Source organism: Myotis myotis, unplaced genomic scaffold (assembly GCF_014108235.1).
Source record: "Myotis myotis isolate mMyoMyo1 unplaced genomic scaffold, mMyoMyo1.p scaffold_m19_p_5, whole genome shotgun sequence".
Taxonomy (NCBI): domain Eukaryota; kingdom Metazoa; phylum Chordata; class Mammalia; order Chiroptera; family Vespertilionidae; genus Myotis; species Myotis myotis.
Window position 1 is genome coordinate 90,719,757 of NW_023416357.1, and position 22,826 is coordinate 90,742,582.

General features: G+C 51.7%; 1 protein-coding gene across 9 annotated transcripts in view; it reads left to right on the forward strand.

Moving 5' to 3' along the window:
• The window catches only part of ABCC6 (ATP binding cassette subfamily C member 6), a 51,646-nt gene that overhangs the window by 23,827 nt on the left and 4,993 nt on the right, over positions 1–22,826 (forward strand). For 2 of the 9 annotated variants that reach the window (XM_036308377.1, XM_036308383.1), the window contains 16 exons: positions 297–500; positions 2,337–2,483; positions 4,132–4,219; positions 4,425–4,500; positions 6,200–6,326; positions 6,516–6,692; positions 8,980–9,147; positions 9,575–9,749; positions 10,532–10,570; positions 11,188–11,263; positions 12,584–12,707; positions 14,546–14,753; positions 16,556–16,866; positions 18,824–19,023; positions 21,073–21,199; positions 22,335–22,436. In XM_036308377.1, coding sequence (XP_036164270.1) covers positions 297–500; positions 2,337–2,483; positions 4,132–4,219; positions 4,425–4,500; positions 6,200–6,326; positions 6,516–6,692; positions 8,980–9,147; positions 9,575–9,749; positions 10,532–10,570; positions 11,188–11,263; positions 12,584–12,707; positions 14,546–14,753; positions 16,556–16,866; positions 18,824–19,023; positions 21,073–21,199; positions 22,335–22,436 — 2,349 coding nt within the window. The remainder of the gene's footprint in view (positions 1–296; positions 501–2,336; positions 2,484–4,131; positions 4,220–4,424; positions 4,501–6,199; positions 6,327–6,515; positions 6,693–8,979; positions 9,148–9,574; positions 9,750–10,531; positions 10,571–11,187; positions 11,264–12,583; positions 12,708–14,545; positions 14,754–16,555; positions 16,867–18,823; positions 19,024–21,072; positions 21,200–22,334; positions 22,437–22,826) is intronic. The other 7 variants (XM_036308379.1, XM_036308384.1, XM_036308380.1 and 4 more) reach the window with 5 other exon arrangements.

Genomic DNA, 22,826 nt, shown 5'->3' on the forward strand with positions numbered 1-22,826 from the left:
GGCACCGTGTCGGCCGGTTCAGGTCCCCGCCTCTGTTTCCAGCGCATCGGGGTCTCCTTGGTTATGGTGCAGCATCCCCTGTGATGAAGGCAGAAGCAGGGGGACAAAGGGAGATGACGTAGTCCAGAGGAGATGATGGGGCTTGGGCCAGGACTGTGGGGACACAGATGCGGAGAGGCAGACAGCTTGGGGCCTGGTTTGAATCAGCAGGATTTGCTGAAGGGGTGGTGTGGCTGCTGGGAAGGAAAGCTCTAGACTTGTCCCTGTGCTCTCCTCTCTCTCCCCTCTGGTCCCAGGAAGAGCAAATGAGGCAGAAGGACTCCCGGGCACGGCTCACCAGCTGCCTCCTCCGAAACATGAGGGCAGTCAAGTGCCACGGCTGGGAGGGGGCCTTTCTGGAGAGAGTCCTGCGCATCCGGGGCCAGGAACTGGGCGCCCTGAGGACCTCTGGACTCCTCTTCTCTGTGTCTCTGGTGTCCTTCCAACTGTCCACGTTTCTGGTGACGTCACCCTGGTCTCCCTGCAGAGTGTGGGCTGGGGGAAGGGTGTTGGGGGAGGGGGGTGAGGTAGGTGGAGCCCCCGAATCCTGGAGCCTCTTTGCAGACCGCCCTTCCTGGATCCTGCACTCACTCAGGGTTCCCTGCTGATTAGCAAATCAGTCAGATCATTCCCCGAATGCTGCAGTGTCTGGGAAGGCCTGTTGTTCTCCTGAAAGTTCGAGTCTTCTGAAATTGTCGCTTCTATTGCTGTGGGGAATTGGTGACAAGTGCAGGCAGCTGCAGAGATGGAACCCCAAGTTCACCCTGCTGCCCCCCGCCCCCCCCCCCCAACACACACTGGGCACAGTGCCTGTCCTGTCTTTTTCCAGTTGATTTCACAAATTCCTGCCAGATTAGCCTTCTAAAGCATGGTTTTTACTGCAATCATGCCATTGCAATCAAACCCACAATGACTCACTGCTGTGTCCAGAATAAAATTCAAACCATAAAACATTCAAGACTGGTGACAAGTGGGCCTTAACCACTGTGTCCAGAAGGATCTAGAATCCCAGGGGCCATTTTCCAGGACACCAGATGTCATCAACACAATCAACACTCAGAACTGCAAGTGCCATCACTTAGAACCATGAGGGCTCCCCCAAAAGGATCACTGAGTCACCATCATGACAAGTGACCGTGAAAGTGATCAACACTGACTAAGCATCACAGAAGTCCCATCACACCAAGTGGCTTCTAGAACCAACACATCACCAGCCTCTAGAACTGAACCATCACACCAAGTGAATTCTAGAGCCAACACATCACCAGCCTCTAGAACTGAACTGTCGCACCAAGTGGCTTCTAGAACCAACACATCACCAGCCTCTAGAACTGAACCGTCGCACCAAGTGGCATCTAGAACCAACACATCACCAGTCTCTAGAACTGAACCATCACACCAAGTGGCTTCTAGAACCAACACTTCACCAGCATCTAGAACTGAACCGTCACACCAAGTGGCTTCTAGAACCAACACATCACCAGCATCTAGAACTAAACCATCACACCAAGTGGCTTCTAGAACCAACACATCACCAGCCTCTAGAACTGAACTGTCGCACCAAGTGACTTCTAGAACCAACACATCACCAGTCTCTAGAACTGAACCGTCACACCAAGTGGCTTCTAGAACCAACACATCACCAGCCTCTAGAACTGAACTGTCACACCAAGTGGCATCTAGAACCAACACATCACCAGCCTCTAGAACTGAACTGTCACACCAAGTGGCTTCTAGAACCAACACTTCACCAGCATCTAGAACTGAACCGTCACACCAAGTGGCTTCTAGAACCAACACATCACCAGCCTCTAGAACTGAACTGTCGCACCAAGTGACTTCTAGAACCAACACATCACCAGCCTCTAGAACTGAACTGTCACACCAAGTGAATTCTAGAGCCAACACATCACCAGCCTCTAGAACTGAACCATCACACCAAGTGACTTCTAGAACCACAAATGCCACTGATACCTAGAGCCCTCAAGTGCTGCCAATACTTACTACTTTCACAGACTTGCTATTTTCCAAGGGTTTCTCGAATCACAAGTCCCACCCACATCTGGAACCACAAACTTCTACACGATGGAGAATGGTGGTATCCCCCAATGCCTGGAATCCAGAGTTTCTGATACCTACTGGCAATGGGGCTGTGTACGCACTCCCTTCATCAGTAGCAGAATTTGGGGGGAGATCCGTGTTTAGGGGCCATATGGACCCCTGGAGAGGCCACAGCTGGCATAGGTGTCCCTGGCCACACTCATGGAAGCTCATGCCACCCCCTGTGTCTCACCCAGGTGGCACTGGTGGTGTTTACTGTCCATACTCTGGTGACCGAGGAGAATGCCATGGACGCCGAGAAAGCCTTTGTGACCCTCACGGTTCTCAACATCCTCAACAAGGCCCAGGCTTTCCTGCCCTTTTCCATCCACTCCGTTGTCCAGGTGAGGCAGGGGGAGGGAGGCAGCTTGGAGGAGCCTTGCAGGGGTGTGCCCGGTCTCCATGCACCCACCATCCATGGAGGAGGAGGAGGAGGAGGGGGAGAGGGAGTGAGAAAGGGGATGAATCAGAGCAGCAAACAGGGAGGGAAGGGGCAGAGGCTACCGCAGAAGGTGTCAGCAGACATCCTCAAAATACACAGCCTCACCAATCCAGCAATCTCACATGCATGGATTCATTTCGGTTCCCTTTTTACACAAAGCAATTTTATCTTATTTCTCTTCTTTACGGACTCTACTCATGTTGTGCCTCCTTGGGGGTGATGAAAAGGAGACAGCAGTTGCCTGGCTGAGCCATCCTTATTTATTTATTTATTTATTATTTAATCTTCACTCAAGGATATTTTTCCATTGTTTTTTTTTTTTAGAGATTGGAAGAGAGAGAGAAAGACAGAGAGAAATATTGATGTGAGAGAAACACATTGATTGGTTGTCTCCTACACAAGTGCCGACCAGGGCCTGGGCTGGGGAGGAGCTTTCAACCGAGGTACCTGCCCTTGACCAGAACCGAACCTGGGACCCTTTGGTCCGCAGGTTGATGCTCTATCCATTGAACCAAACTGGCTTGGGCCATCCCTCTTTAAATGGCTCCCTTTGACCTTACCAAGGAAGGGTTTGGGGTTGGGAGCAGAGGGCACCCCCAGGTGGACAAGGCTTAGAATCGTTCCTGATATTGGCCTGCTGATGCTGTCTTCCAGGGTGTAGCCTGCAGAATGGCAGCTCCATCTACCAATTATGTGAATTAGGAGCAAGGAGCGGGGAGGGCACCACCACCATCACTGTCACCACCCTCATGAACATCATTTTTGTCACCTAAAAAGCTTTGGCCCTAGCTGGTTTGGCTCAGTGAATAGAGCGTTGGCCTGGGGACTGAATGGTTCCGGGTTCAATTCCGGTCAAAGGCACATACCTCAGTTACAGGTGCCTCCCGGGCTGGGCCCTGGTCAGGGCACATGCAGAAGGCAACCAATTGGTGTGTTTCTCTCACATTGATGTCTCTCTGTCTTTCCCTCTCTCTTCCACTCTCTTAAAAAAAAAAAATCAATGGAAAAATATCCTGGGGTGAGGATTAACAAACAAAATAAAACAAAACAAAAGCTTTGTACTAATCTTCGTACTAATGCCGTGCAAGTGAGCAAAGCTTGTAGACAGGAAGCTTTTCCCACCCTCTTGAGACACCCAACACCCAAAGCCTGAGTTCTTTTATTTTTGTGTTTTCTATTTTTTGTTAATTCTTACCTGAGGATATTTTTTCCATTGATTTTTAGAGAAAATGGAAGGGAGGGAGAGAAAGAGAGAGAGGAGAGAGAGAGAGAGAGAAAGAGAGAGAGAGAGAGAGAGAGAGAGAGAGAGAGACATCGATGTGAGAGAGACATCGATGTGAGAGAGACACATCGATTGGTTGCCTCCCGCATGTGCCCCTACCCACCAGGGAGGGGAGGGAACCTGCAACCCAGGTACATGCCCTTGACCAGGAACCTGCCGCCCTTTGGTGCGGGGCCGATGCTCTAGCCACTGAACCGCACTGACCAGTGGCAGCCTCACTTCTTTTTCTGCCCTTCGGCACGGGTGACCCGGGCTCTGTTTTCCCCAGTCCCGGGTGTCCTTCAACCGCCTGGCCGCCTTCCTCTGCCTGGAAGAAGTTAACCCTGAGGCTGTGGTTTGGAGTCCCTCCAGAGGCTGTGAGTGCTGGGTTCAGCAGGAGGGGCCTGGGAGGGATGAGGGTCTCAGCAGGATGCCAGGGTCACACTCAAGCCAGTGAGAAGCAGGGCAATTTGTTCAGCGGGAGAGGTTTCGGGCTGCCTCTGGGGGGCGGTGCCTGGGGGCTCTCTGGGACAAGGAGGCCAGCCCAGAGCCTCTGGTGTAACGGGCCTTTTATGCCTGCAGCTGCCAGGGAGGATTGCATCAGTGTGCGAGAAGGTACCTTTGCTTGGTCCCGGGAGAGCCCGCCCTGCCTACACAGGTACAGAGGGGCTTCCCTGGTAGCTACCTTCTACTGACAGGGAGAAAACACACTTCCTACATGAGAGATGGTGCAGGTTTGCAGCCCGGGGCTGGAGGGTGGGTGAGCCTGGGCTGGTGTGCTGCCAGGGAACTCCTAGGAGCGTCCCTGTCAGAGAGTCTCAGAAAACAAGAGCTCCTGCAGATGGGGGGACGGGGCATCCATGCCTTCCTGTCAGGGAGGAGGCAGCCTCTGCTCCCCAGTCTGGACAAGATGACACGAGAGTCCTGGCCAAGAAGAGCCCTGGCCCGGTCAGCCATGCCTGCTTCGCTCCCTCCTGTGTCAGTCCCTACATCATCGTCACCTCTAGCCTTCAATTCTTTGGCTAGGTCTTTATAGCAGAAGACCCCAGTCAGCCCCAAAAGTCCCTACGAAGGGAACTAAAATGCCCTGGCCAGGATCTGTCGATTGTCATTTGCTCACTTCATAGTGTTTATTGAGCACTTACTATGTGCCAGACCCTGTTGTAGGCACTAGGGATAAAGTGAACAAACCAGAAAGGACCCTGCACCCTTGGGGCTGACATTCTGATGAGGGGGGCACACAAATGAGAAATCAGCGGGAAGTGACAGAATGTGGTGTTGACAGGGTCCTGAGTAGTGAGAGAAGGCCTGGCATTTAAACTGAGATCATAATGAAGGGAAGAAATGAGCCTTGCACACGCCTGAGAGGAGAGCTTCCTAAGCAGTGGAAACAGCATGTACAAAGGTCCTGGGGCAGGAGTATGCCTAGGTGCCTTCACCTCATCATATTAGCCTTTGGGGTTGGATAACTCTGTGAGGGGGCTGTCCTGTGTATTGTGGGATGTTTAACAGGACCCCCGTTATTCACCCTCTAAATACTAGCAGCAACCCTCCCCTCAGTTGTGATAACTCAAAATATCTTTAGGCATCACCTAATGACACCTTGGGGGGCACAATGTCCCCCGGTTGTGTTTGAGAAACGAGGTCAGTGTGGCTGACGCAGAGCAGTAGGAGGCTGTGCATCTTTCAAGACTGTCAGAGCCCTGCAAGACACGGGAACTGGTGGAGGGCTTCAGCAGGGGATTGTCATGATCTAACTCGGGTTTTAACTCCAGTCTCTTTGGCCCTTGGGTGGAGAATGAACAGGGGCAGGGGCCAAGGGCAGAAGCAGGAGGAGCAGTAAGGAGCCTATTGTAGTGACTGAATCAAGACATGATGCTGGTTAAATCCTCCTGCCACAATAAACTCTATGTGTGTACGCATGTGCATGCATATGTGTGCACATGTGAGAGCATGTTTGTTTACATGTGCAGGCATTTGCGCGTGTCGGGATGTGTGCATGCATCGTGTGTGTGTACATGTATATGCATTTGTGCACAGTGTGGTGTTAGATGCGCACACATGCATGCACGTGTGAACATACATTTATTTAGATATGCATGCACTTGTGTGTGTGCATGTGCACATACATTGTGTTATGTGTGTGGATGTGCATGTATGTGTTCCCATGCACATACATGGGATATAATGGCTGCTTGCGTAGCCAGGCAAGGATTAGGAGAAGGAAGGACTGCCCCTGAACGTCCTCTTAGCAACCTCCTGGATGAAGCACCAGTGGGAAAGCCTAGCTGTGTCTGGGGTTCACCAATTCCGCACAGACTCAGGCTGGGCCTACCCAGGATGCGTCTCCCCTGCAGGATAAACCTCAGCGTGCCACAGGGCTGCCTGCTGGCTGTGGTCGGTCCCGTGGGGGCAGGGAAGTCCTCTCTGCTCTCCGCACTCCTCGGGGAGCTGTCAAAGGTGGAGGGGACTGTGAACATCAAGGTGAGGCCACACCCCCTGCCTTTCTGCTAGAATGTCTCCCATCTTAGAGCCCTCCACGCCCCTCCCTCTCCTCTCCATTTTCTCTCTCCACCTTCCACCACCAGCAATAGCCTGGCGCCGGCTATTCCTCCATAATCGCTCCTGCCTCCATCCCCAGTGGCCTCATTGCCACAGTGAGTTGTGTTTTAGGGTCCCGTGGCCTACATGCCCCAGGAGGCCTGGGTCCAGAACACATCCGTGGTGGAGAACGTGTGCTTCAGGCAGGAGCTGGACCCATCGTGGCTGGAGAGGGTCCTGGAGGCCTGCGCCCTGTGGCCAGACGTGGTCAGCTTTCCTGCAGGCATCCACACCCAAATTGGGGAGCAGGTGAGGGCTCCGGCCTTCTTGGGACAGGGAGGCACTCTGTCTGGGGTCATTTGCTTCTTTCTCTGAGCTGTGGGTACTGTGGTGAGAGGGACAAAGGGGAGACAAGGAGGGCAGGGAAATGGGGGAGAAAAAGGGCTCAGCTTAGGGTGACGCACATAATAGGTGATCAATGAATTGTTATTAATGAATGAATGATAGAAAACTGCGGTCAGGGAGAGCCAGAAAGGCATGGCAGGGATTGGCGGTGACCGGCTCTCCAACTGGGAGTGGGGAGACCTGGGCACCTCTCCTGCCCTGCATTTTTGGGTGACATTGGTCAAATTGCTTCCGGTCCCTGGACCTCAGTAAAAGGCCTGGGCAGAGGTAGCCAATAAACGGGATAGATGCATCCAGAGCTATGGATTGGGCAGGGTTGGCAAACTATGACCACAGGTCAAATCCGGCCCGCCATCTGTTTTTGTAAATAAAGTTTTATTGGGACACAGCCATGCCCATCTATGTACCAGTGGGCCATGGCTGCTTTTGTACAGCAAGGACAGAGATGAGCAATTGTGACAGATACTGCGCCCCCCCCCCCCCCCCCCCCCCCGCCCCGCAAAGCTTAAAATGGTTACTATCAGGCCTTTTACAGCAAAAGGCTGCTGACCCCTGGATTAGGGAATTGAGAGTGGAAAAGTAGGAGTTCAAGTTAAGGAAATGGGTGGGATTTTCTGGAAAGAAGGGGAGAGGGTGCAGGAGAGGGTCCCCTGTGTGAGGGGAGCATCCAGAAAGGAGAACGAGGTGCTTCGAGGCCAAGTGAAAGGTGTTTCAGAAGCAAGGGGTGCTTGCTGGCCTCTGTCTGTCCAGCTGTGTCCCATCCTTTCTGATGGGATGCCCGTCCCAGGGCACAGAAGCCCCGTCCTTCCAGAGCTCAGATCCAAAACCTTTGTGTTACCCTTGATTCCCCTCTTTTTCTTATACCCTCATCTAATCCATCGGCTAGTCTTGTTGGGTCCACCATCGAGGCAGACCCAGAATGTTCTGGTCCCATCTACCATCAGCTCTCCCTCGCGTTCCTGCAGCGCCCCCTGGCTGCCCTCCTTGTTTCTGTCCTCAAATCCCAGCAGCTAAACGTAGGTCAGATCATGCCCCTTCTCTGCTTGGCATCCTCCAGGGTATCTCCACTCAGAGTCAAAGTCGAACCCCTGACCATCACTGACAAGGCTCCCCCTCAGTCTGGCCCCAGTCATCTCTCTGGCCCCATCTCCCATCATGCTCCACTCCAGCCACATGGTTCTCCACGATGTTCCTTGAACACCCAAAGCACACTCTCACATTGCAGTGGTTCTCAACCTTCTGGCCCTTTCAGTACAGTTCCTCCTGTTGTGACCCAACCATAAAATTATTTTCGTTGCTACTTCATAACTGTCATGTTGCTACTGTTATGAATCGTCATGTAAATATCTGAGATGCAGGATGGTCTTAGGCGACCCCTGTGAAAGGGTCATTCAACTGCCAAAAGGGTCGCGACCCACAGGCTGAGCACCGCTGCATTAGGGCCTTTGCACCTGCTGTTCTGCTTGTACAGTTCTTTCTCAGGAGTCCACATGCTCCATTCCTCACTTTTACCGGCCTCGACTTACATGTTTTCTTCATGGAGGGACCTTCTCTGACCACCTAACCCTGCACAGCAACCCTGCTCACACTGTACACCCTAGGCCCTTCCCCTGCTTTATTATTCTTCATAGCACATGACACCATCTGATAGGTGATACATCTTACTCATCTGCTTATTGAATATCTGTCTCCCACCCCCACCCTCATTAGAATGAAAGATCCATGGGAGCAGGGGCTGGGCTTTGTTCATTGCTGTGTCCCAAAGCCTAGAACACTGCTGGTATAACGTAGCCTTGCAGTACATATGAGTGGAATGAGTGAATGAATGAAAATAAGGACTGAAAAGCTGCCACTGGATTAGGCAACAGGCAAATGATGACTGGTGTCCTTGAGGAAGGCAGTATTGGCGGAGAAAATGGGAACAGAAGGCAGATCCAAGTGGAGGCGGAAGTGAGTGGGAGGAGAGAGAGCTGTGGAGAGTGCAGACAACTCCTCCGGAAAGCTTGACTGGAAGGGGGAGAGGGAGGCCGGGTAAAGCCCGGAGGTGGAGGAGCATTGGTTTGAATGCAAGTGTGACAGCTGGGAGGTGGCCCTGGAGGACAGGCACAGTGAGCTGTCCCTCATTCTGATAAGCAGACGTGGCCCCGTCGTAACAGCCTCACCCAGCCTCATCCCTCTCTTGTGGCCACAGGGCATGAATCTCTCTGGGGGCCAGAAGCAGCGGGTGAGCCTGGCCCGGGCCGTGTATAGGAAGGCTGCTGTATACCTGCTGGATGACCCCCTGGCATCCCTGGATGCTCATGTCGGCCAGCACATCTTCAATCAGGTCATCGGGCCCAACGGGCTGCTCCAGGGAACGGTAAGTTTGGGGAAATGTATGAGAGGGCACAGGGCAAAGGCAGAGAAAGCATAACCCAAGTCTATCTCACCACCACCCTCCTTGAGTCCAATTTTTCTCTTTGTAATGGCCAGCTTTTTCTTGACAATGCTACATAACAAACAACCCCCCCGAGCCTCAGTGGCTTACAACAGCAGTGACTTTTGGCTTATGGGTGTGTGGTTAAACTGCTGCAGCTCTGCCTCCCTCCCTCAGGTCACTGGGTTCAGGTGAGCTGCTTGTTTTGAGACATAGGTTGAAGGAGCCCCTGCATATCTGTATTGTGACACTGCTGTTTGAGAGAGAAAGGGCAGGAGCTCGGGAAGGGGGAACTTGCCCCCCTCTGAGCCCCAGGCTTTGGAAGACTGGTCAAGCACCCGAGTGTAACTCCCACCCCTTCCCTGCCCAGACACGGATTCTCGTGACCCACGCACTCCAAGTCCTGCCCCAGGCTGATTGGATCGTGGTGCTGGAAGAGGGGGCCATTGCAGAGATGGGTTCCTACCAGGAGCTTCTGAACAGGAAGGGGGCCCTGGTGAACCTTCTGGATCGAGCCAGACAGCCAGGAGGTAGAGGAGAAGGAGGTACTGACTGGGCTTTGCTGGTTCTCTGTGCCTGGCTCCTATCAAGGATCCCACTGGCATGAGTGGATTGCTCTGGCCGCACTCTCCCTGCAAGTCCTGGCCTGAGACAGTGGCTGTGTTAAGTGTATCTTCAAACATACAGTATTTAGCCCAGACAGTGTGGCTCAGTGGTTGAGCAACGACCTATGAACCAGGAGGTCACGGTTCAATTCCCGGTCAGGGCACATACCCGGGTTGTGGGCTCGATCCTCAGTGTGGGGCGTGCAGGAGGCAGCCAATCAATGATTCTCTCTCATCGTTGATGTTTCTCTCTCTCTCTCTCTCTCTCTTTCTCTCTCTCTCTCTTCCTCTCAGAAATCAATAAATTTAAAAAATAAATAAACATACAGTATCTAATTTGATCTTCACAACACCCCTTTGAGGCACATGCAATTCTTGCTGCCATTGCACAGGTGAGCAAATTGAGACAAAGAGAATTAATAATTTGCCCAAGGTCACAAGATTAGAATTTGAGTTTACGCCCGTAACTGCTACAGAAACTGAGCAAGTTCACTTGGTGCCTAGAGGCCAGGTGACCCAGGCCACGCTAGCTAGGGCTTCTCATGATCCAAAGAGCACAGTGCCTGCTGGGAAAATGATGATGTTCTGGAAGCGAAGTCACCAGCCCGAGCTCACCCAGAGTGAGCGTTGGGGAACAGCCCCCGGCTCCTCACCTCCACTGACGCATTTACTCGTCTCTATGCCTCTGTTAGGTCAGCACCTTAATTACCTCCATTTTACAGATGAGGAGACTAAGGCCCAGAATAAGGAACTGGCCCGAGGTAACATGGCTTCGAAGTGGCGGTACTGGGATTTGAACCCAAACAACTTGACCGAGAGCATGTGGTGTTTCGCCCCTCGGCTGTATACTGCCCCTCCATGACAAAGCGGGAACTCACACCCAGGTGCCCCAGCCCCAGGCTCTGTCTCCTCTGAAAATATCTGTTGAGCGTTGGTGGAGATTCACAGTGTCACTGTCCTGGAGCTGAGGATGGACCCTGCCCAGGCCAGGGGCATGGGGGGGGGACCAGGGCCCTCCCTGGGGAAGATGACACCTAAGCTTGGATAAAAGTTGGAAAAGAACATTCCAGCCACAGTGAACTGCTTGTGCAAGGGTGTCGGGGGAACGCGGAGCAGTGTGGCCATGGCCATGTTTACTGATGTTTTCCAGCCCCAAGTCCATAGCAGGGGCTCGATTATATTTACTGAGTAAATGAAGGAGTGCGTGAATGAATGGATAACGTTCCTGAGAACCCTGGGAGGACTGCCAGAGGTTGCAGGGGCCAGAGCAGAGGACACGGGTGCTCAGACAAGTGAAGGCCATACAGCCAGTGGGTGTCAGCATCCGGACTCCAGGGTCTTGACCCCACTGTGTGACAGGACTCCCTTGACCTTGCAGACACAGAACTCGCGACCAGCATTGAGGACCCCAGAGGCTCTGCTGGAGGCGGGAAGCCCATGGGTGGACCAGAGAGGTGAGTTCATTGTGGTCCTGAGCACAGGGAGGGCACAGGCGGAGGCTGAAGACCACCTGCGGCTCAGGCAGGTGGGTGCAGCCAAAACTGTTCTGGAGCGAACACCTACTGAGCACCCACCATGGTGCGCGACTGTGGGATAACTCACCAAAAGGTGTTTGACAAACACATGGCCAAAGTGATTAAGTCCCCAAATGCCCAGTTCACAGAATGACCAATTTGCCTTCAAGTGCAAATACACTGAGTGGCCAGATTATTATGACCACCCCATCAGTACAATGAAGTGAATTAGTTACACAAATAATAATAATAATAAGACCGTGAGAGTATTTGCTTAGGAGGTTTTCAATATTCAGTATTTTTGGAAGTGTCAATGAAGTACTGATGGGGTGGTCATAATAATCTGGCCGGTCATAATAATCTGGCTGGTCATAATAATCTGGCCACTCAGTGTATATAGATGATAGATAGAAAGATAGATAGATATATAGATAGATAGATAGATAGATAGATAGATAAAGGATGGATAGATGGTAGATAGATTGATAGGAGATACATTGATTTGACAGTATATATGGATGAATAGATATAGAGATAGATGTATAGATATAAATAGGTGAATATGTAGACAGATGATAGATTTAGATAGACAAATGATAGATTGATAAATGATAGATGGATCAGTGATAGATTAGTTGATGTATGATAAAAAAGATAGGTAATTTGTAGATGGATAGATAGATAACAGATTAGTTAGTAGATGAAAGACAGAGAGATAGATTATCCCCATTTTACAGCTGAGGAAACTGAGTCACAGAGAGGTTAAGTCAGCTGCCCATGGTTTCACATTTAAGGTGAAGTCAGCCCACTCATTCATAGATGAAAGGAACATAAAGAAATCTTCAACAAGTGAATTGTGCAGAATTGACATTCTGCCAACCTAGAATGACAAATCTGAGGGTAAACAGCAGGGGCAAAATGATTGCAGCAAAGCTTAGGCCAAAAAAAAAAAAAAAACCCTCTGAAAACCAAGTTCTGAGGTTGGGCAAATAAGTTCATCCAGTGAAAGGGTATTGAAACAATGGGCTTGTTCGACGCTGGGGTAATAGATGGCATTTAGTTGGGCACTACAGAGGGAGGGCACAGCATGGCACCTACTCGGAACTCAGTGTGTTGATTGAATGAATGTATGCATGAGTGAATGAATGAATGAATGAATGAAGAGTGTACCCCGGAGCTCAGTGTTCTATCAGTGGCCATGGCGGTTGGGCACACACACCCCCCAGGAAGAGAGACTAATTTGTCCGCATTTCCTCTAAGTAACAGGTCCATGAAGTGTATCCCTGAGGACAGCACCACTTTGGAGGCCCAGACAAAGGTTCCCCTAGATGACCCTGAGAAGGCAGGACTGCCTGCAGGAGGGGACAGCGTGCAGTATGGCAAGGTAAGCATCCGCTGCTCCCTGCCCTCCACTTCCACTGCTACTGCTGCCCGCCGGGGCTCAAGACCTGCCACCAGATAGAGCCCTGGGCGGGGGGAGGCAGTCACCTGTATTGAACATCTACTATGTGCCAAGTAAGATTCTAGGCACTTCCTATTTCTTAATGTTCACAAGCACTCTGAAATTAGATGGAGATGTCCTATCCGGTTTGGGTCAATAAATAGAGCGTCAGCCTGTGGACTGAAGGGTCCCGGGTTCGATTTTGATTGAGGGCACATGCTTGGGTTGCGGGCTGGATTCCCAGTAGGGGGCATGCAGGAGGAAGCCAATCGATGATTCTCTCTCATCATTGATGTTTCCATCTCTCCCTCCCTCTCCCTTCCTCTCTCTAAAATCAAGAAAAATATTTTTAAAAATAAATAAATAAAATTAGATGGCGATGACTCCATTTTAGAGGTGAAGGAACTGAGGTTTTAAAGAGTTGGGAGGCTTCTCTGTGTTCTCATAGCTAGCAAGTGACGAACTTGGACTCAAATCTAGGTCATTCCTAAGCTGGAGCTTGTACTATTCCTTCTCTGCTAGTTTCTCCACCCACCCACTCACATACCTACTCATTCATTCATCCACCTGTCCACCTTTCCACCCATTCACCCATCTACCCACCCCATCTGTCCTATTCACCCATCCCTCCATCTATCCATCTACTCACTCATCTATTCATTACATCCAACCTTCCAACCGCCTATCTATTCATCCATTCACCCACCCATCCACTTACCTATCTTCCATCTACCCACCGATCCATCCACCCATTTATCTATCCTCTCGTCCATCCACCCTTCCATCCATCCATCCCCACCCACCTACAGACCCACTCATTTATTCATCCATCAACTCATATATCCATTCATTTACCCATTCGCCCAACCACCCATTATCCCACCCAACCATCCACACACTCATCCACCCAGCAAACATTCCAGAGCCCCCATTATGTGCCAGGTAAAGTGTCTGCCCAGGCGGAGATTGCTTGCTAGTGGGGGGAGACAGTCAGCAACTAATTAAGCTAACAAGCAAGGTGATATCAGATAATGATAAATGCTACAAGACAATACAGAAGGGCAATAAGATGGCAACCAACCAACAGGGGCCCGCTTGGATAGGACGCTCCCAGAGTAGCATTTGAGCTGAACCCTGAGGGATGCAAAGGAACAAGCCCTGGAAGGAGCAGAGGGAACAGCATTCTGGGCAGAGGGAACAGCAGGTACAAAGGCTCTGAGGTGGGAAGGAGCAAAGAAAGGGATCCCAAGAAATCAGCAGATAGTGAGTGGGGGGTAAAGTCAGAGAGGGGTACAGGAAGTCTGCAATTTCTTCTGAGAGCAAGAGAAAACCGTGTGCCGGTCAGCAACAGCAAGATCAGGCCAGGCTGATATTTTCAAAAGTTCACTCCGGCTGCAGCTGTGTGGAGAACTTCAGGTTGGTAGGGGGTGGACTTTCATCAAGTGGCTTAACCTGTCTGTGCCTCACTTTCCTTATCTGTCAGATGACGATAGAGACACATGCCTGTCCCATAGTAGGTGTTCAATAAATCACTCCAAAGCCAGGCAGTGCCACAGCCTGTCACTCTGAAGGCTCCACCGGCCCTCTGGCGTTCTGTAGAGGAAGGGGGCCCTGAGGCTGGGTGGGGCCTGCCGGGGAGATGGTGCTCCAGGTGGGAGGTACTGAGAGAGGACCTGTGAGGTCTGCACGGTGGTTCCATCGGCCCTAGTGGCGTGTTTTGGGAGCCTCATCTGCTTTTCCTCTCTCCCCTCCCCTGGGCATGTTTCCTACGTGTGCTACAGGTGAAGGCCGCCCTGTACCTGAGCTACATACGGGCCGTGGACACCCCACTCTGCCTCTACGCACTGTTCCTCTTCTTCTGCCAGCAAGTGGCCTCCTTCTGCCGCGGCTACTGGCTCAGCCTGTGGGTGGACGACCCCACCGTGGATGGGCGGCAGACACAGGCGGCCCTGCGAGGCTGGGTCTTCGGGCTCCTGGGATGCCTCCAAGGTACCCCTCACTGGCCTTCCTCACCCTCCATCCTCATCCCCATCCGAGGTGCTCAGGGCTCCCTGGCCCTCCCATCCCTGGATCACTGTTCTCCCTGAAGATCTGTGCAAGTATCCTAGGTCCAAGCCCAGACCCGCATCCTTAAGATGGGAGGTGGGGACAGGCACATCCCTCCCTTTCTGGAACCTTCAGAGTCTCTGCTAGACTCACTGGCAAATGCAGACTGACGACCTCCAAATGTTGGGGCAGCTGAGCACTTAGGTGGGGGCAGACACGGCAATTCAGCTGGCTCCGCCTCTCCCCCCACCCCAGCACAGAGGGCAAGCCAAGGTCTGAGTGCTGGGGACTGTCAGCACCCCCACCCCCACCCCTTCAGATGAGCTTCGTGTTTTTTGATGCCCTGTTGTTAGGGACAAACACGTTAAGAACTGTTGTCATCTTGGAGAATGGACCCATTATCATTATGTAATTCCCCTCTTTTTCCCTGATGACTTTCCTTAGTCTGAGGTCTGCTCCATTTGAAAATAATAACAATACTAACTATATAGCAATAATAGAGGGTGTCCCCCCAAAAATATACACACTTGACAGCTGATTGCTCCATTGATGTTTCTTTTTCAGATGGCACCCATCGGAATTATTAATTATTCAAAGTGTGTATACATTTTTGGGGACACCCTGTATACTAACTATATGAATATATATCTAGTTTAAGCAACAAGAAAATTTATTGCCTTACCTGGTATAGGACTGGAATCCATAGATAAGTAGCTTCAGGTATGGCTGAATCCAGGGATCCAATGAAGCTGTAGGAATGGCTTCACTTTCTTCCTCTGTGATAGCGTCCTGTCCAGGCAGGCTTCTCCCCCTAGTGATGAGATGGTATGCCACAGCTCCATCAAAGTCCCAGGTCTCACTCTCATTGGCCCGTGTTGGGTCACGTGTTCATCTCTGAACCTACTGCAGTGGTTTGGGTTGGCCAGGAATGAAATTTGCCCCACCCCAGAAACAGGGAGTGAAGTTAGCCCCATCCCAAGCCCATAGCTTGGCATGGGAGGAAGGGAGTGTATGTATCTGAGGGCTACCATAAAGCAAATGACCGCAACCTTGGTAGCTTAGAAGAACAGAAATTGTCTCACAGTCCTGAGTCCAGAGGTCCAAAATCCAGGAGTCGGCAGGATTGGTTCCTCCTGGAGGCTCTGAAGGAGGATCCGTCCCGTGCCTCTTAGTTCCTGCTGGTCACTGGCCGTCCTGGTGTTCCTTAGCTTGTAGCAGGTCACCCCAGTCTCTGCCTCTGTCTTCACATCCCCATCCGTGTCTCTGTGTGGCTTCTCCTCTTCTTTTTTAAAAAAAATAGATTTTTATTGATCTCAGAGAGGAAGGGAGAGGGAGAGAGAGCTAAAAACATCAATGATGAGAGAGAATCATTGATCAGCTGCCTCCTGCACACCCCACACTGGGGATCAAGCCCACAACCCAGACATGTGCCCTGACCGGGAATCAAACCCTGACCTCCTGATTCATAGATTGATGCTCAACCACTGAGCCAGGTGGGCGGTGCTCCTCTTCTTAAAGGGACACTAGTCATTGGATTTAGAACCCACCCTAAATCCGGAATGATTTTATCTCAAGATCTTTCACTAATAACATCTGCAAAGATCCAAATAAGATCACACTCCGAGGTGCCTGGTGGAGAGTGATTCCGTCAAGGGATCATCAGGGTGGCCAAGTCATGAGCTGGCCACCATGGGTGGGGGTGAGGGTCCCCAGCCCTCATGCTCTGACACCCTCTCTTTCCGCAGCTATAGGGCTGCTTGCCTCCACGACCACAGTGCTCCTAGGGGGCATCCGGGCATCCAGCCGGCTCTTCCGGAGGCTCCTGTGGGATGTGGCGCGGTCTCCCATTGGTTTCTTCGAGCGGACGCCCATGGGGAACCTGCTGAACCGCTTCTCCAAGGAGACAGACACCATAGACGTGGACATCCCAGACAAACTCCGGTCCTTGCTGATTTACACCTTCGGACTCCTGGAGGTCACCCTGGTGGTAACGGTGGCCACCCCGCTGGCTGCTGTGGCCATCCTGCCATTGCTGCTCCTCTACACTTGGTTTCAGGTAGGGAGAGGCTGGGCAGGCTCCTGTGGCCAGCTGAGGTCACCTCAGCCAGGCCCCTGTTCCTGGGCAGGAGTCCGTGTAACAGGTTCTGCCCAGCTGGGCAGCTGGGGCCACCCCTGAAGACTTCCCAGAGGCAGAGACACCAGCCTGTTTCTAACACCTGTTCTTATCTGTGTCTCCCAAATGTTCACATGGAAGTGCTTCATAGCTGACATTTTGTCCTGCTGCTGCTGAAATGCGCTTCCTCCTCTCCAAATATTTGGAAACCAAAAAGGCATTGCAAGGTCTCAAAGACTGCATTAGACTAGCCTCTTTCAGTTGCCAGAGACCAACTTAAATGAGCTTAAACAGATGAACAGAATTTGATGGCTTACGTGCAGTAGTTGCGCTGGCCAGCTGCCACCAGGATGCAGTCACTCTGTGGCCAAATCATGAGCTGGCCACCATAGGTGGGGGTGAGGGTCCCCAGCCCTCATGCTCTGACACCCTCTCTTTCCGCAGCTATAGGGCTGCTTGCCTCCACAGCCACAGTGCTGCTAGGGGGGATCTGGGCATCCAGAACACTCTTCTGGAGGCTCCTGCTCTTCCAGAGGCTCTATGGTTCTCAAAGTGTGGCCCTGGGAGCCGGTTAGAAATGTACATTCTCAGGCCCTACCCACAACCTACTGACTCTATGGGAGTTGGGCCCAGAAATCTGGGTTTTAATAAACTCTCCAGGTAATTCTGATACATTCAGATGTTTAAGAACCACTGACTTAGCTCTGCTTGGCCCAATTTTGCACACACTCTCTTTCCAGGGGTCAGATTTGATGGTCCCTTGCAACCTTATACTCATAGCATCCCACCTTAGCAACCCCAACACAAAAACATCCTTTACTCCAGCTCAGTGTTCGTATATCAATCCCAGGGAAGATTCTGATTGGCCATTTATGGAGCATGTGTTTATCCCTGAACTAATCACTGTGACCAAAGGGAGAGTTTAGTCTGACTGGTTGGGTTGTATCATGTGACCACCTCTACAATCAGGTCCCACAATTGACAGCCACTTCCCTCAAAAAAAAAAAAAAATATCAGAAGTAGAGTAGAAACAACCATGATAGTCAGACAAAAACCATGGCCACCACTGTCCTCCACAATGGTCCCAGGTCTTCTCTACGTCCTCTTGACTTGGGGAGGGACTACTTATCCATCAAGAGCTTGGGAGTCAGGTAGAGGTGGGTTTGAATTCAGGCCCGGCCACGTGCTGGATATAGAGGTTCAGACCAATTGCTCTGAGCCTCAGGTGTGCTCACCTGTAAACTGTGAATGCCACTAATGCCCACCTCACGATTACTGAATACTGTTTGAAAAGAGCCTGGTAAGCAGCCCGGGTGTTCAGCAAACGCACGTTCCCCCGTGCCAGCTGTACATACTTGCAACCTCAAACCAATGAACAGCACCTCCTATCTGTGCATCATTATGTTCCCAGCCCCTGGCATGTATGCTAACCCTAGAGTTAAAGAAATGAGTTCCACTTGGCCGACTGCCTTCCTTGCCCTTTATGGTTTTGTTCCCACGGGTACTGGCCCTAAGTAAAGCAGTTGGCCTTAGAGCTGGGAATGAGACATTTACACCAGATTAGTGGTTTCTCAATCCTGGTTGTACAGTAGAATTACCAGGAAGGAGTTTTAAACATACCAAGGCCTGGGTGACACCACCAGAGGTCTGATTGAACAGGTCTGGGTTGGGACACTGGAGGTTTTTGAATCATCCCCTGTGATTTTAAAAAGAACTATGGAACTCTGATTTTGCAAGGAAATTGGAGTCCAGAGAGGGAAAGCAACTGGCCCAAGGTCACACAGCAAACTAGTAACAGTACTTGGGATTCCCTGAGCTTCTCAAACCACCTCTCTGTGTCTGTGACTTCTCCCCTTCCCACCTACCCCTCTCCCCCCCCCCCCCCCCCCCCGACTTTCAGAGCCTGTATGTAGCCACTTCGTGCCAGCTCAGACGCATGGAGTCAGCCAGGCACTCCTTCGTGTGTTCCCACGTGGCGGAGACATTCCAGGGCGGCGCAGTGGTCAGGGCCTTCCGGGCCCAGGGCCCCTTCGTGGCTCAGAACAATGCCTACATGGATGAAAGCCAGCGAGTCAGTTTCCTACGGCTGGTGGCTGACAGGTAGGAAGGGAGCAGAGAAGACCTTGCAATCCATTTGTGTCCCCAGAGCGTATCATATTGTGTGGCCAGAGAGGTAGAGTGGCCTGCCCAAGGTCACAGCGCCCTGGGGATGAAGCTGAGGCTAGGTCCCATGGATGATGTACTTGGCTTACGCTGTGAGTGGATGGAAGCTAGCCTGAGGGGTTCCCAATAGCAGGTGGGCAAGGAGGCACAGATGTCAGCAAAAGGGAAGACACCTCTGTTGCCTTGGTGACAAGGCAGCAACATAAGCATCCTCGGCCTCTTCTCAGTACTAAGCAAGAATCAGAACACAAGCTTTGAGCACAGACAGACACAGGTTCAAATCCCAGCTCTGCCGCTTACGAGCTGGGTGTTCTTGGGCACATTATATAACTTCTCTGAGCCTCGTTTGTCCAAGTGGGATTGCACTCATAGAGTGGCGATGCGGATTAAATAAATACACTCATAGCTAATACCTGTAACATGCTTATTATGAGCCACTCTACATGGCTCAATTAACTTAATCCTATTAGTAACCCAGTGAGGCAGAGACTGTTTTATACATGGTGAATCTTAGGCAGAGAGAGATGTAGGAACTGCCCAGGGTCACACAGTGAATATGTGGTAGAACCAGGATTTGAACCCAAGGAGTCTGGTACCAGAATATAGAGAGTGAAGCGCACAATTTATTGATTAGGTGCTCAATAAATGTGAATTCTTTTCCCCCTTTTGCCAGCTCCCTAGTCAGCTGGGGCGATGAGGCCCTGTAGCTGTGAGCAGTGTCTCAATGCCATATGCCTTTTGGGTAACCTGCCTTGCCCCTTCCTGGAGTCCTGGCCTAGGGAGGAGGAACCTTATGAACATTTAGAAAGCACCTACCATGTGCAAGCCTCAGTGATTTCCATGCTATATATAGCACATCTCACTGAAACCTCTCAGCTGTAATGAATCAGATGTTACTTCACTCCATAGATGGGTAAACCGAGGTTCAAAGAAGTGAAGGGTTTCCCCAAGGTCTAGGGAGGGGGAGACCCTAGGTGGGTCTTTGTTCATTCATTTGTTAGTTGGTTCATTGAGAAAAATGACCTGTTGGAAAGGGTATGTGCTTTCTGGCATCATTCAGACAGATGTGGCCTCAAATCCTGATGTTTGTTATGTGTCTGGACTTAAGCAAGTACCTTACCCTTCTGAGCCTCAGCGTCCTCAGCTGTCAAATGGGGAAAACAACCACCCACTTTGTGGGGTTGTTGGGAGGACTTGGTGTTATATGTAGAAAGCCCAGAGTTCCCTAAAGACAGGGATTTTTATTTGTTTGGTTCATGGTTGTATCCCCAGCACCTCCAATATGCGTAGCACACAGTAGGTGCTCAATACACATCTGCTAATGAATGAATGAATGAATGAATGGTAGAGTAGGAATTCAATACAAGGGGGTGTGCATTTATTCATCCATTCAGCATATATCTGTCGAGCACCTACTCTGGGCTGGGTCCTATGCTAGGTACTGGGGACAGAGCATGAAGGAGACCAAGCCACTGCCTTCGCAGAGCTCCTGATCTCCTGGTGGAGACTGAGAGTCAGGGACTGATTAAGTAGTTGAATTATGAAGAATGACGACTGTCATGAAGGAAGTTATCAGTGCTATGTTGGAGAGAAAAGGAGGAGCAGTCCTGGAAGGCTCTCTGAGGAGGTGATGTTCAAGCTGACCTGTGCATGAACATAAGATGGTGGCCACGTGAGCATGGAGACTGGGTTTAGTCCGGAAAACACAAGGGTATATGACTTGGCGTATCCCAAACACAGAATATTGGCAGCATGGCAAAGCTTAACTAGAGCACCTACCGTGCGCCGAGCCCTGGGCTGGGCACAGGTGAGACAGCGTCAATTCCCCACCCACTGAGCTTGGGTGGGGCCTGGGTGTGGAGGAGGCCGTGGTCAGGACCCCCATGGGCACTCGAGCCGGCACCATGATCAGACCTTGTGCCCAGAGGAGCAGGTCCCACAGAGAGGGCCCCCGCTGACCCTGCTTGTACCTGCACCCCCTTTCAGGTGGCTCGCTGCCAACCTGGAGCTCCTGGGGAACGGGCTGGTGTTTGCCGCTGCCACGTGTGCTGTGCTGAGCAAGGCCCATCTCAGCGCTGGCCTCGTGGGCTTCTCCGTCTCCGCCGCCCTCCAGGTACTCCTGACACCCCAACCTGATCCCAAGGAGCAGGCAGAACAGAGACAGACAGATCCATGTAAGGGGGACCTTCAAGGACCCAAGTCCAAACTACCAAGCAGTGAGGAAAATAAGGCTCTTACAAGAGCTTAGCTGAGGTGACCCTGCTGGACCTTGAGCAAGAGTCTTCCGTCTCCGAGCCTCAGTGAGCTCATCTGAAAAATGGGGTATTAATCCCTCCACTAGTTGAGATAAAGTATATAAAGTGCATCCCAGTGCATTGTTAACTTTTTGTTATCTATTAATAACAATATTTGATGTCAGGTCATGACATCTGTGAAGGGAAAAATATACTTATAAGTAACATTCATTATGAATGAGGCATTGTTCTAAGAGCTTTATAAACATTAACTCATTTAATCGTGCCCCCAACCCCATCAGGGGTTATATTATTATCCCCATTTTACAGTTGAGGCAACTAAGCGTAAGCATAAAGCAAGGTGAGAGGTCAAAGCTTGGTGGGTGTGTATTCCTCTACTGCTTGGCCCAGAAGGCCTCTCTGTGGAGGGGGCTTGTGAGCTGTGGCCCAGAGGAAAGAGGGGAGGGAGGGAGGGAGGGAGGAAGGGAGGGAGCTTTCTTGGGGAAGGGACCAGCAGGAGGAAAGGCCCTGGGATGGAGGGGGGCGGGGGGCGTGACTGGTGTGCTAGAGGAACAGCAAGCAGGTGGTATGGCTGGAGAGTGTGGGCGAGGGTGAGATTGGAGGGAAATGAGTTTGGAGAGAGGAGGGTGGGCCCTGGTGAGAAGCTGCCCATGGTTCCAAGTGTGATGAGCAATCGGGGAGGAAAACCTCTCAGAACAGAAGTCAGCGGGGCCTGGGTCCTACTGGGTGTTCCTGGGAGGGCCATGCACCCTCTCTGGTCCTGTCTCCCCACCACCTGTATCAAGACAAGGTGGACAAGCTGAGGTCTGAGGGCTCCTTTCTGCTCTGCATGCTCTGGTTCTACCGAAAGGAGAGGGGAGTCCTGGAGGCTGCAGTCAAGTCCAGTCCCCTTATCTGCCCGAGGCCTGCCTCCCAGCCCCTGCCTCGGGGGAGCTGATGCAAACCTGTGGGGTGGTTTTACTCAAGCCAATCCGAGGTGTCTTCTCCCACCAGGTGACCCAGACGCTGCAGTGGGCTGTTCGCAGCTGGACAGACCTGGAGAGCAGCATCGTGTCGGTGGAGCGGATGCAGGACTACACTCGGACACCCAAGGAGGTGGGGGGCAGTGGGGGTGGAGGGTCTGCCCCACCTGGGACTTACAGCAGAGGTCAGTGGACCAGGTGGCCGTCTGCCGTGGGCTTTGGAGCCCCCACCACTGTAGGCCGGAGTCCCAGCCAGGGCCACGGTAATGGTTAAGAGCATGGGGTCTGGAGCCAAGTCAGATCCTGGGTCCTTTGCTTCCTCGACTGGGCAAGCAGGTCCTTCTTCTGAGTGACAGGGGACAGGAGGAACAGGAATGCCACCGCCAGGTAACGGCACATGAGAGCGACATTACAGGGACAGAAGAGCCACCAGCCACTAACAACGCTGGGTACACTGGGAGGGTCAAGTGAGATCCCACAATAAAGGGCTTACTTAGTGCAGGGTCTGGCGCCACATAAACAA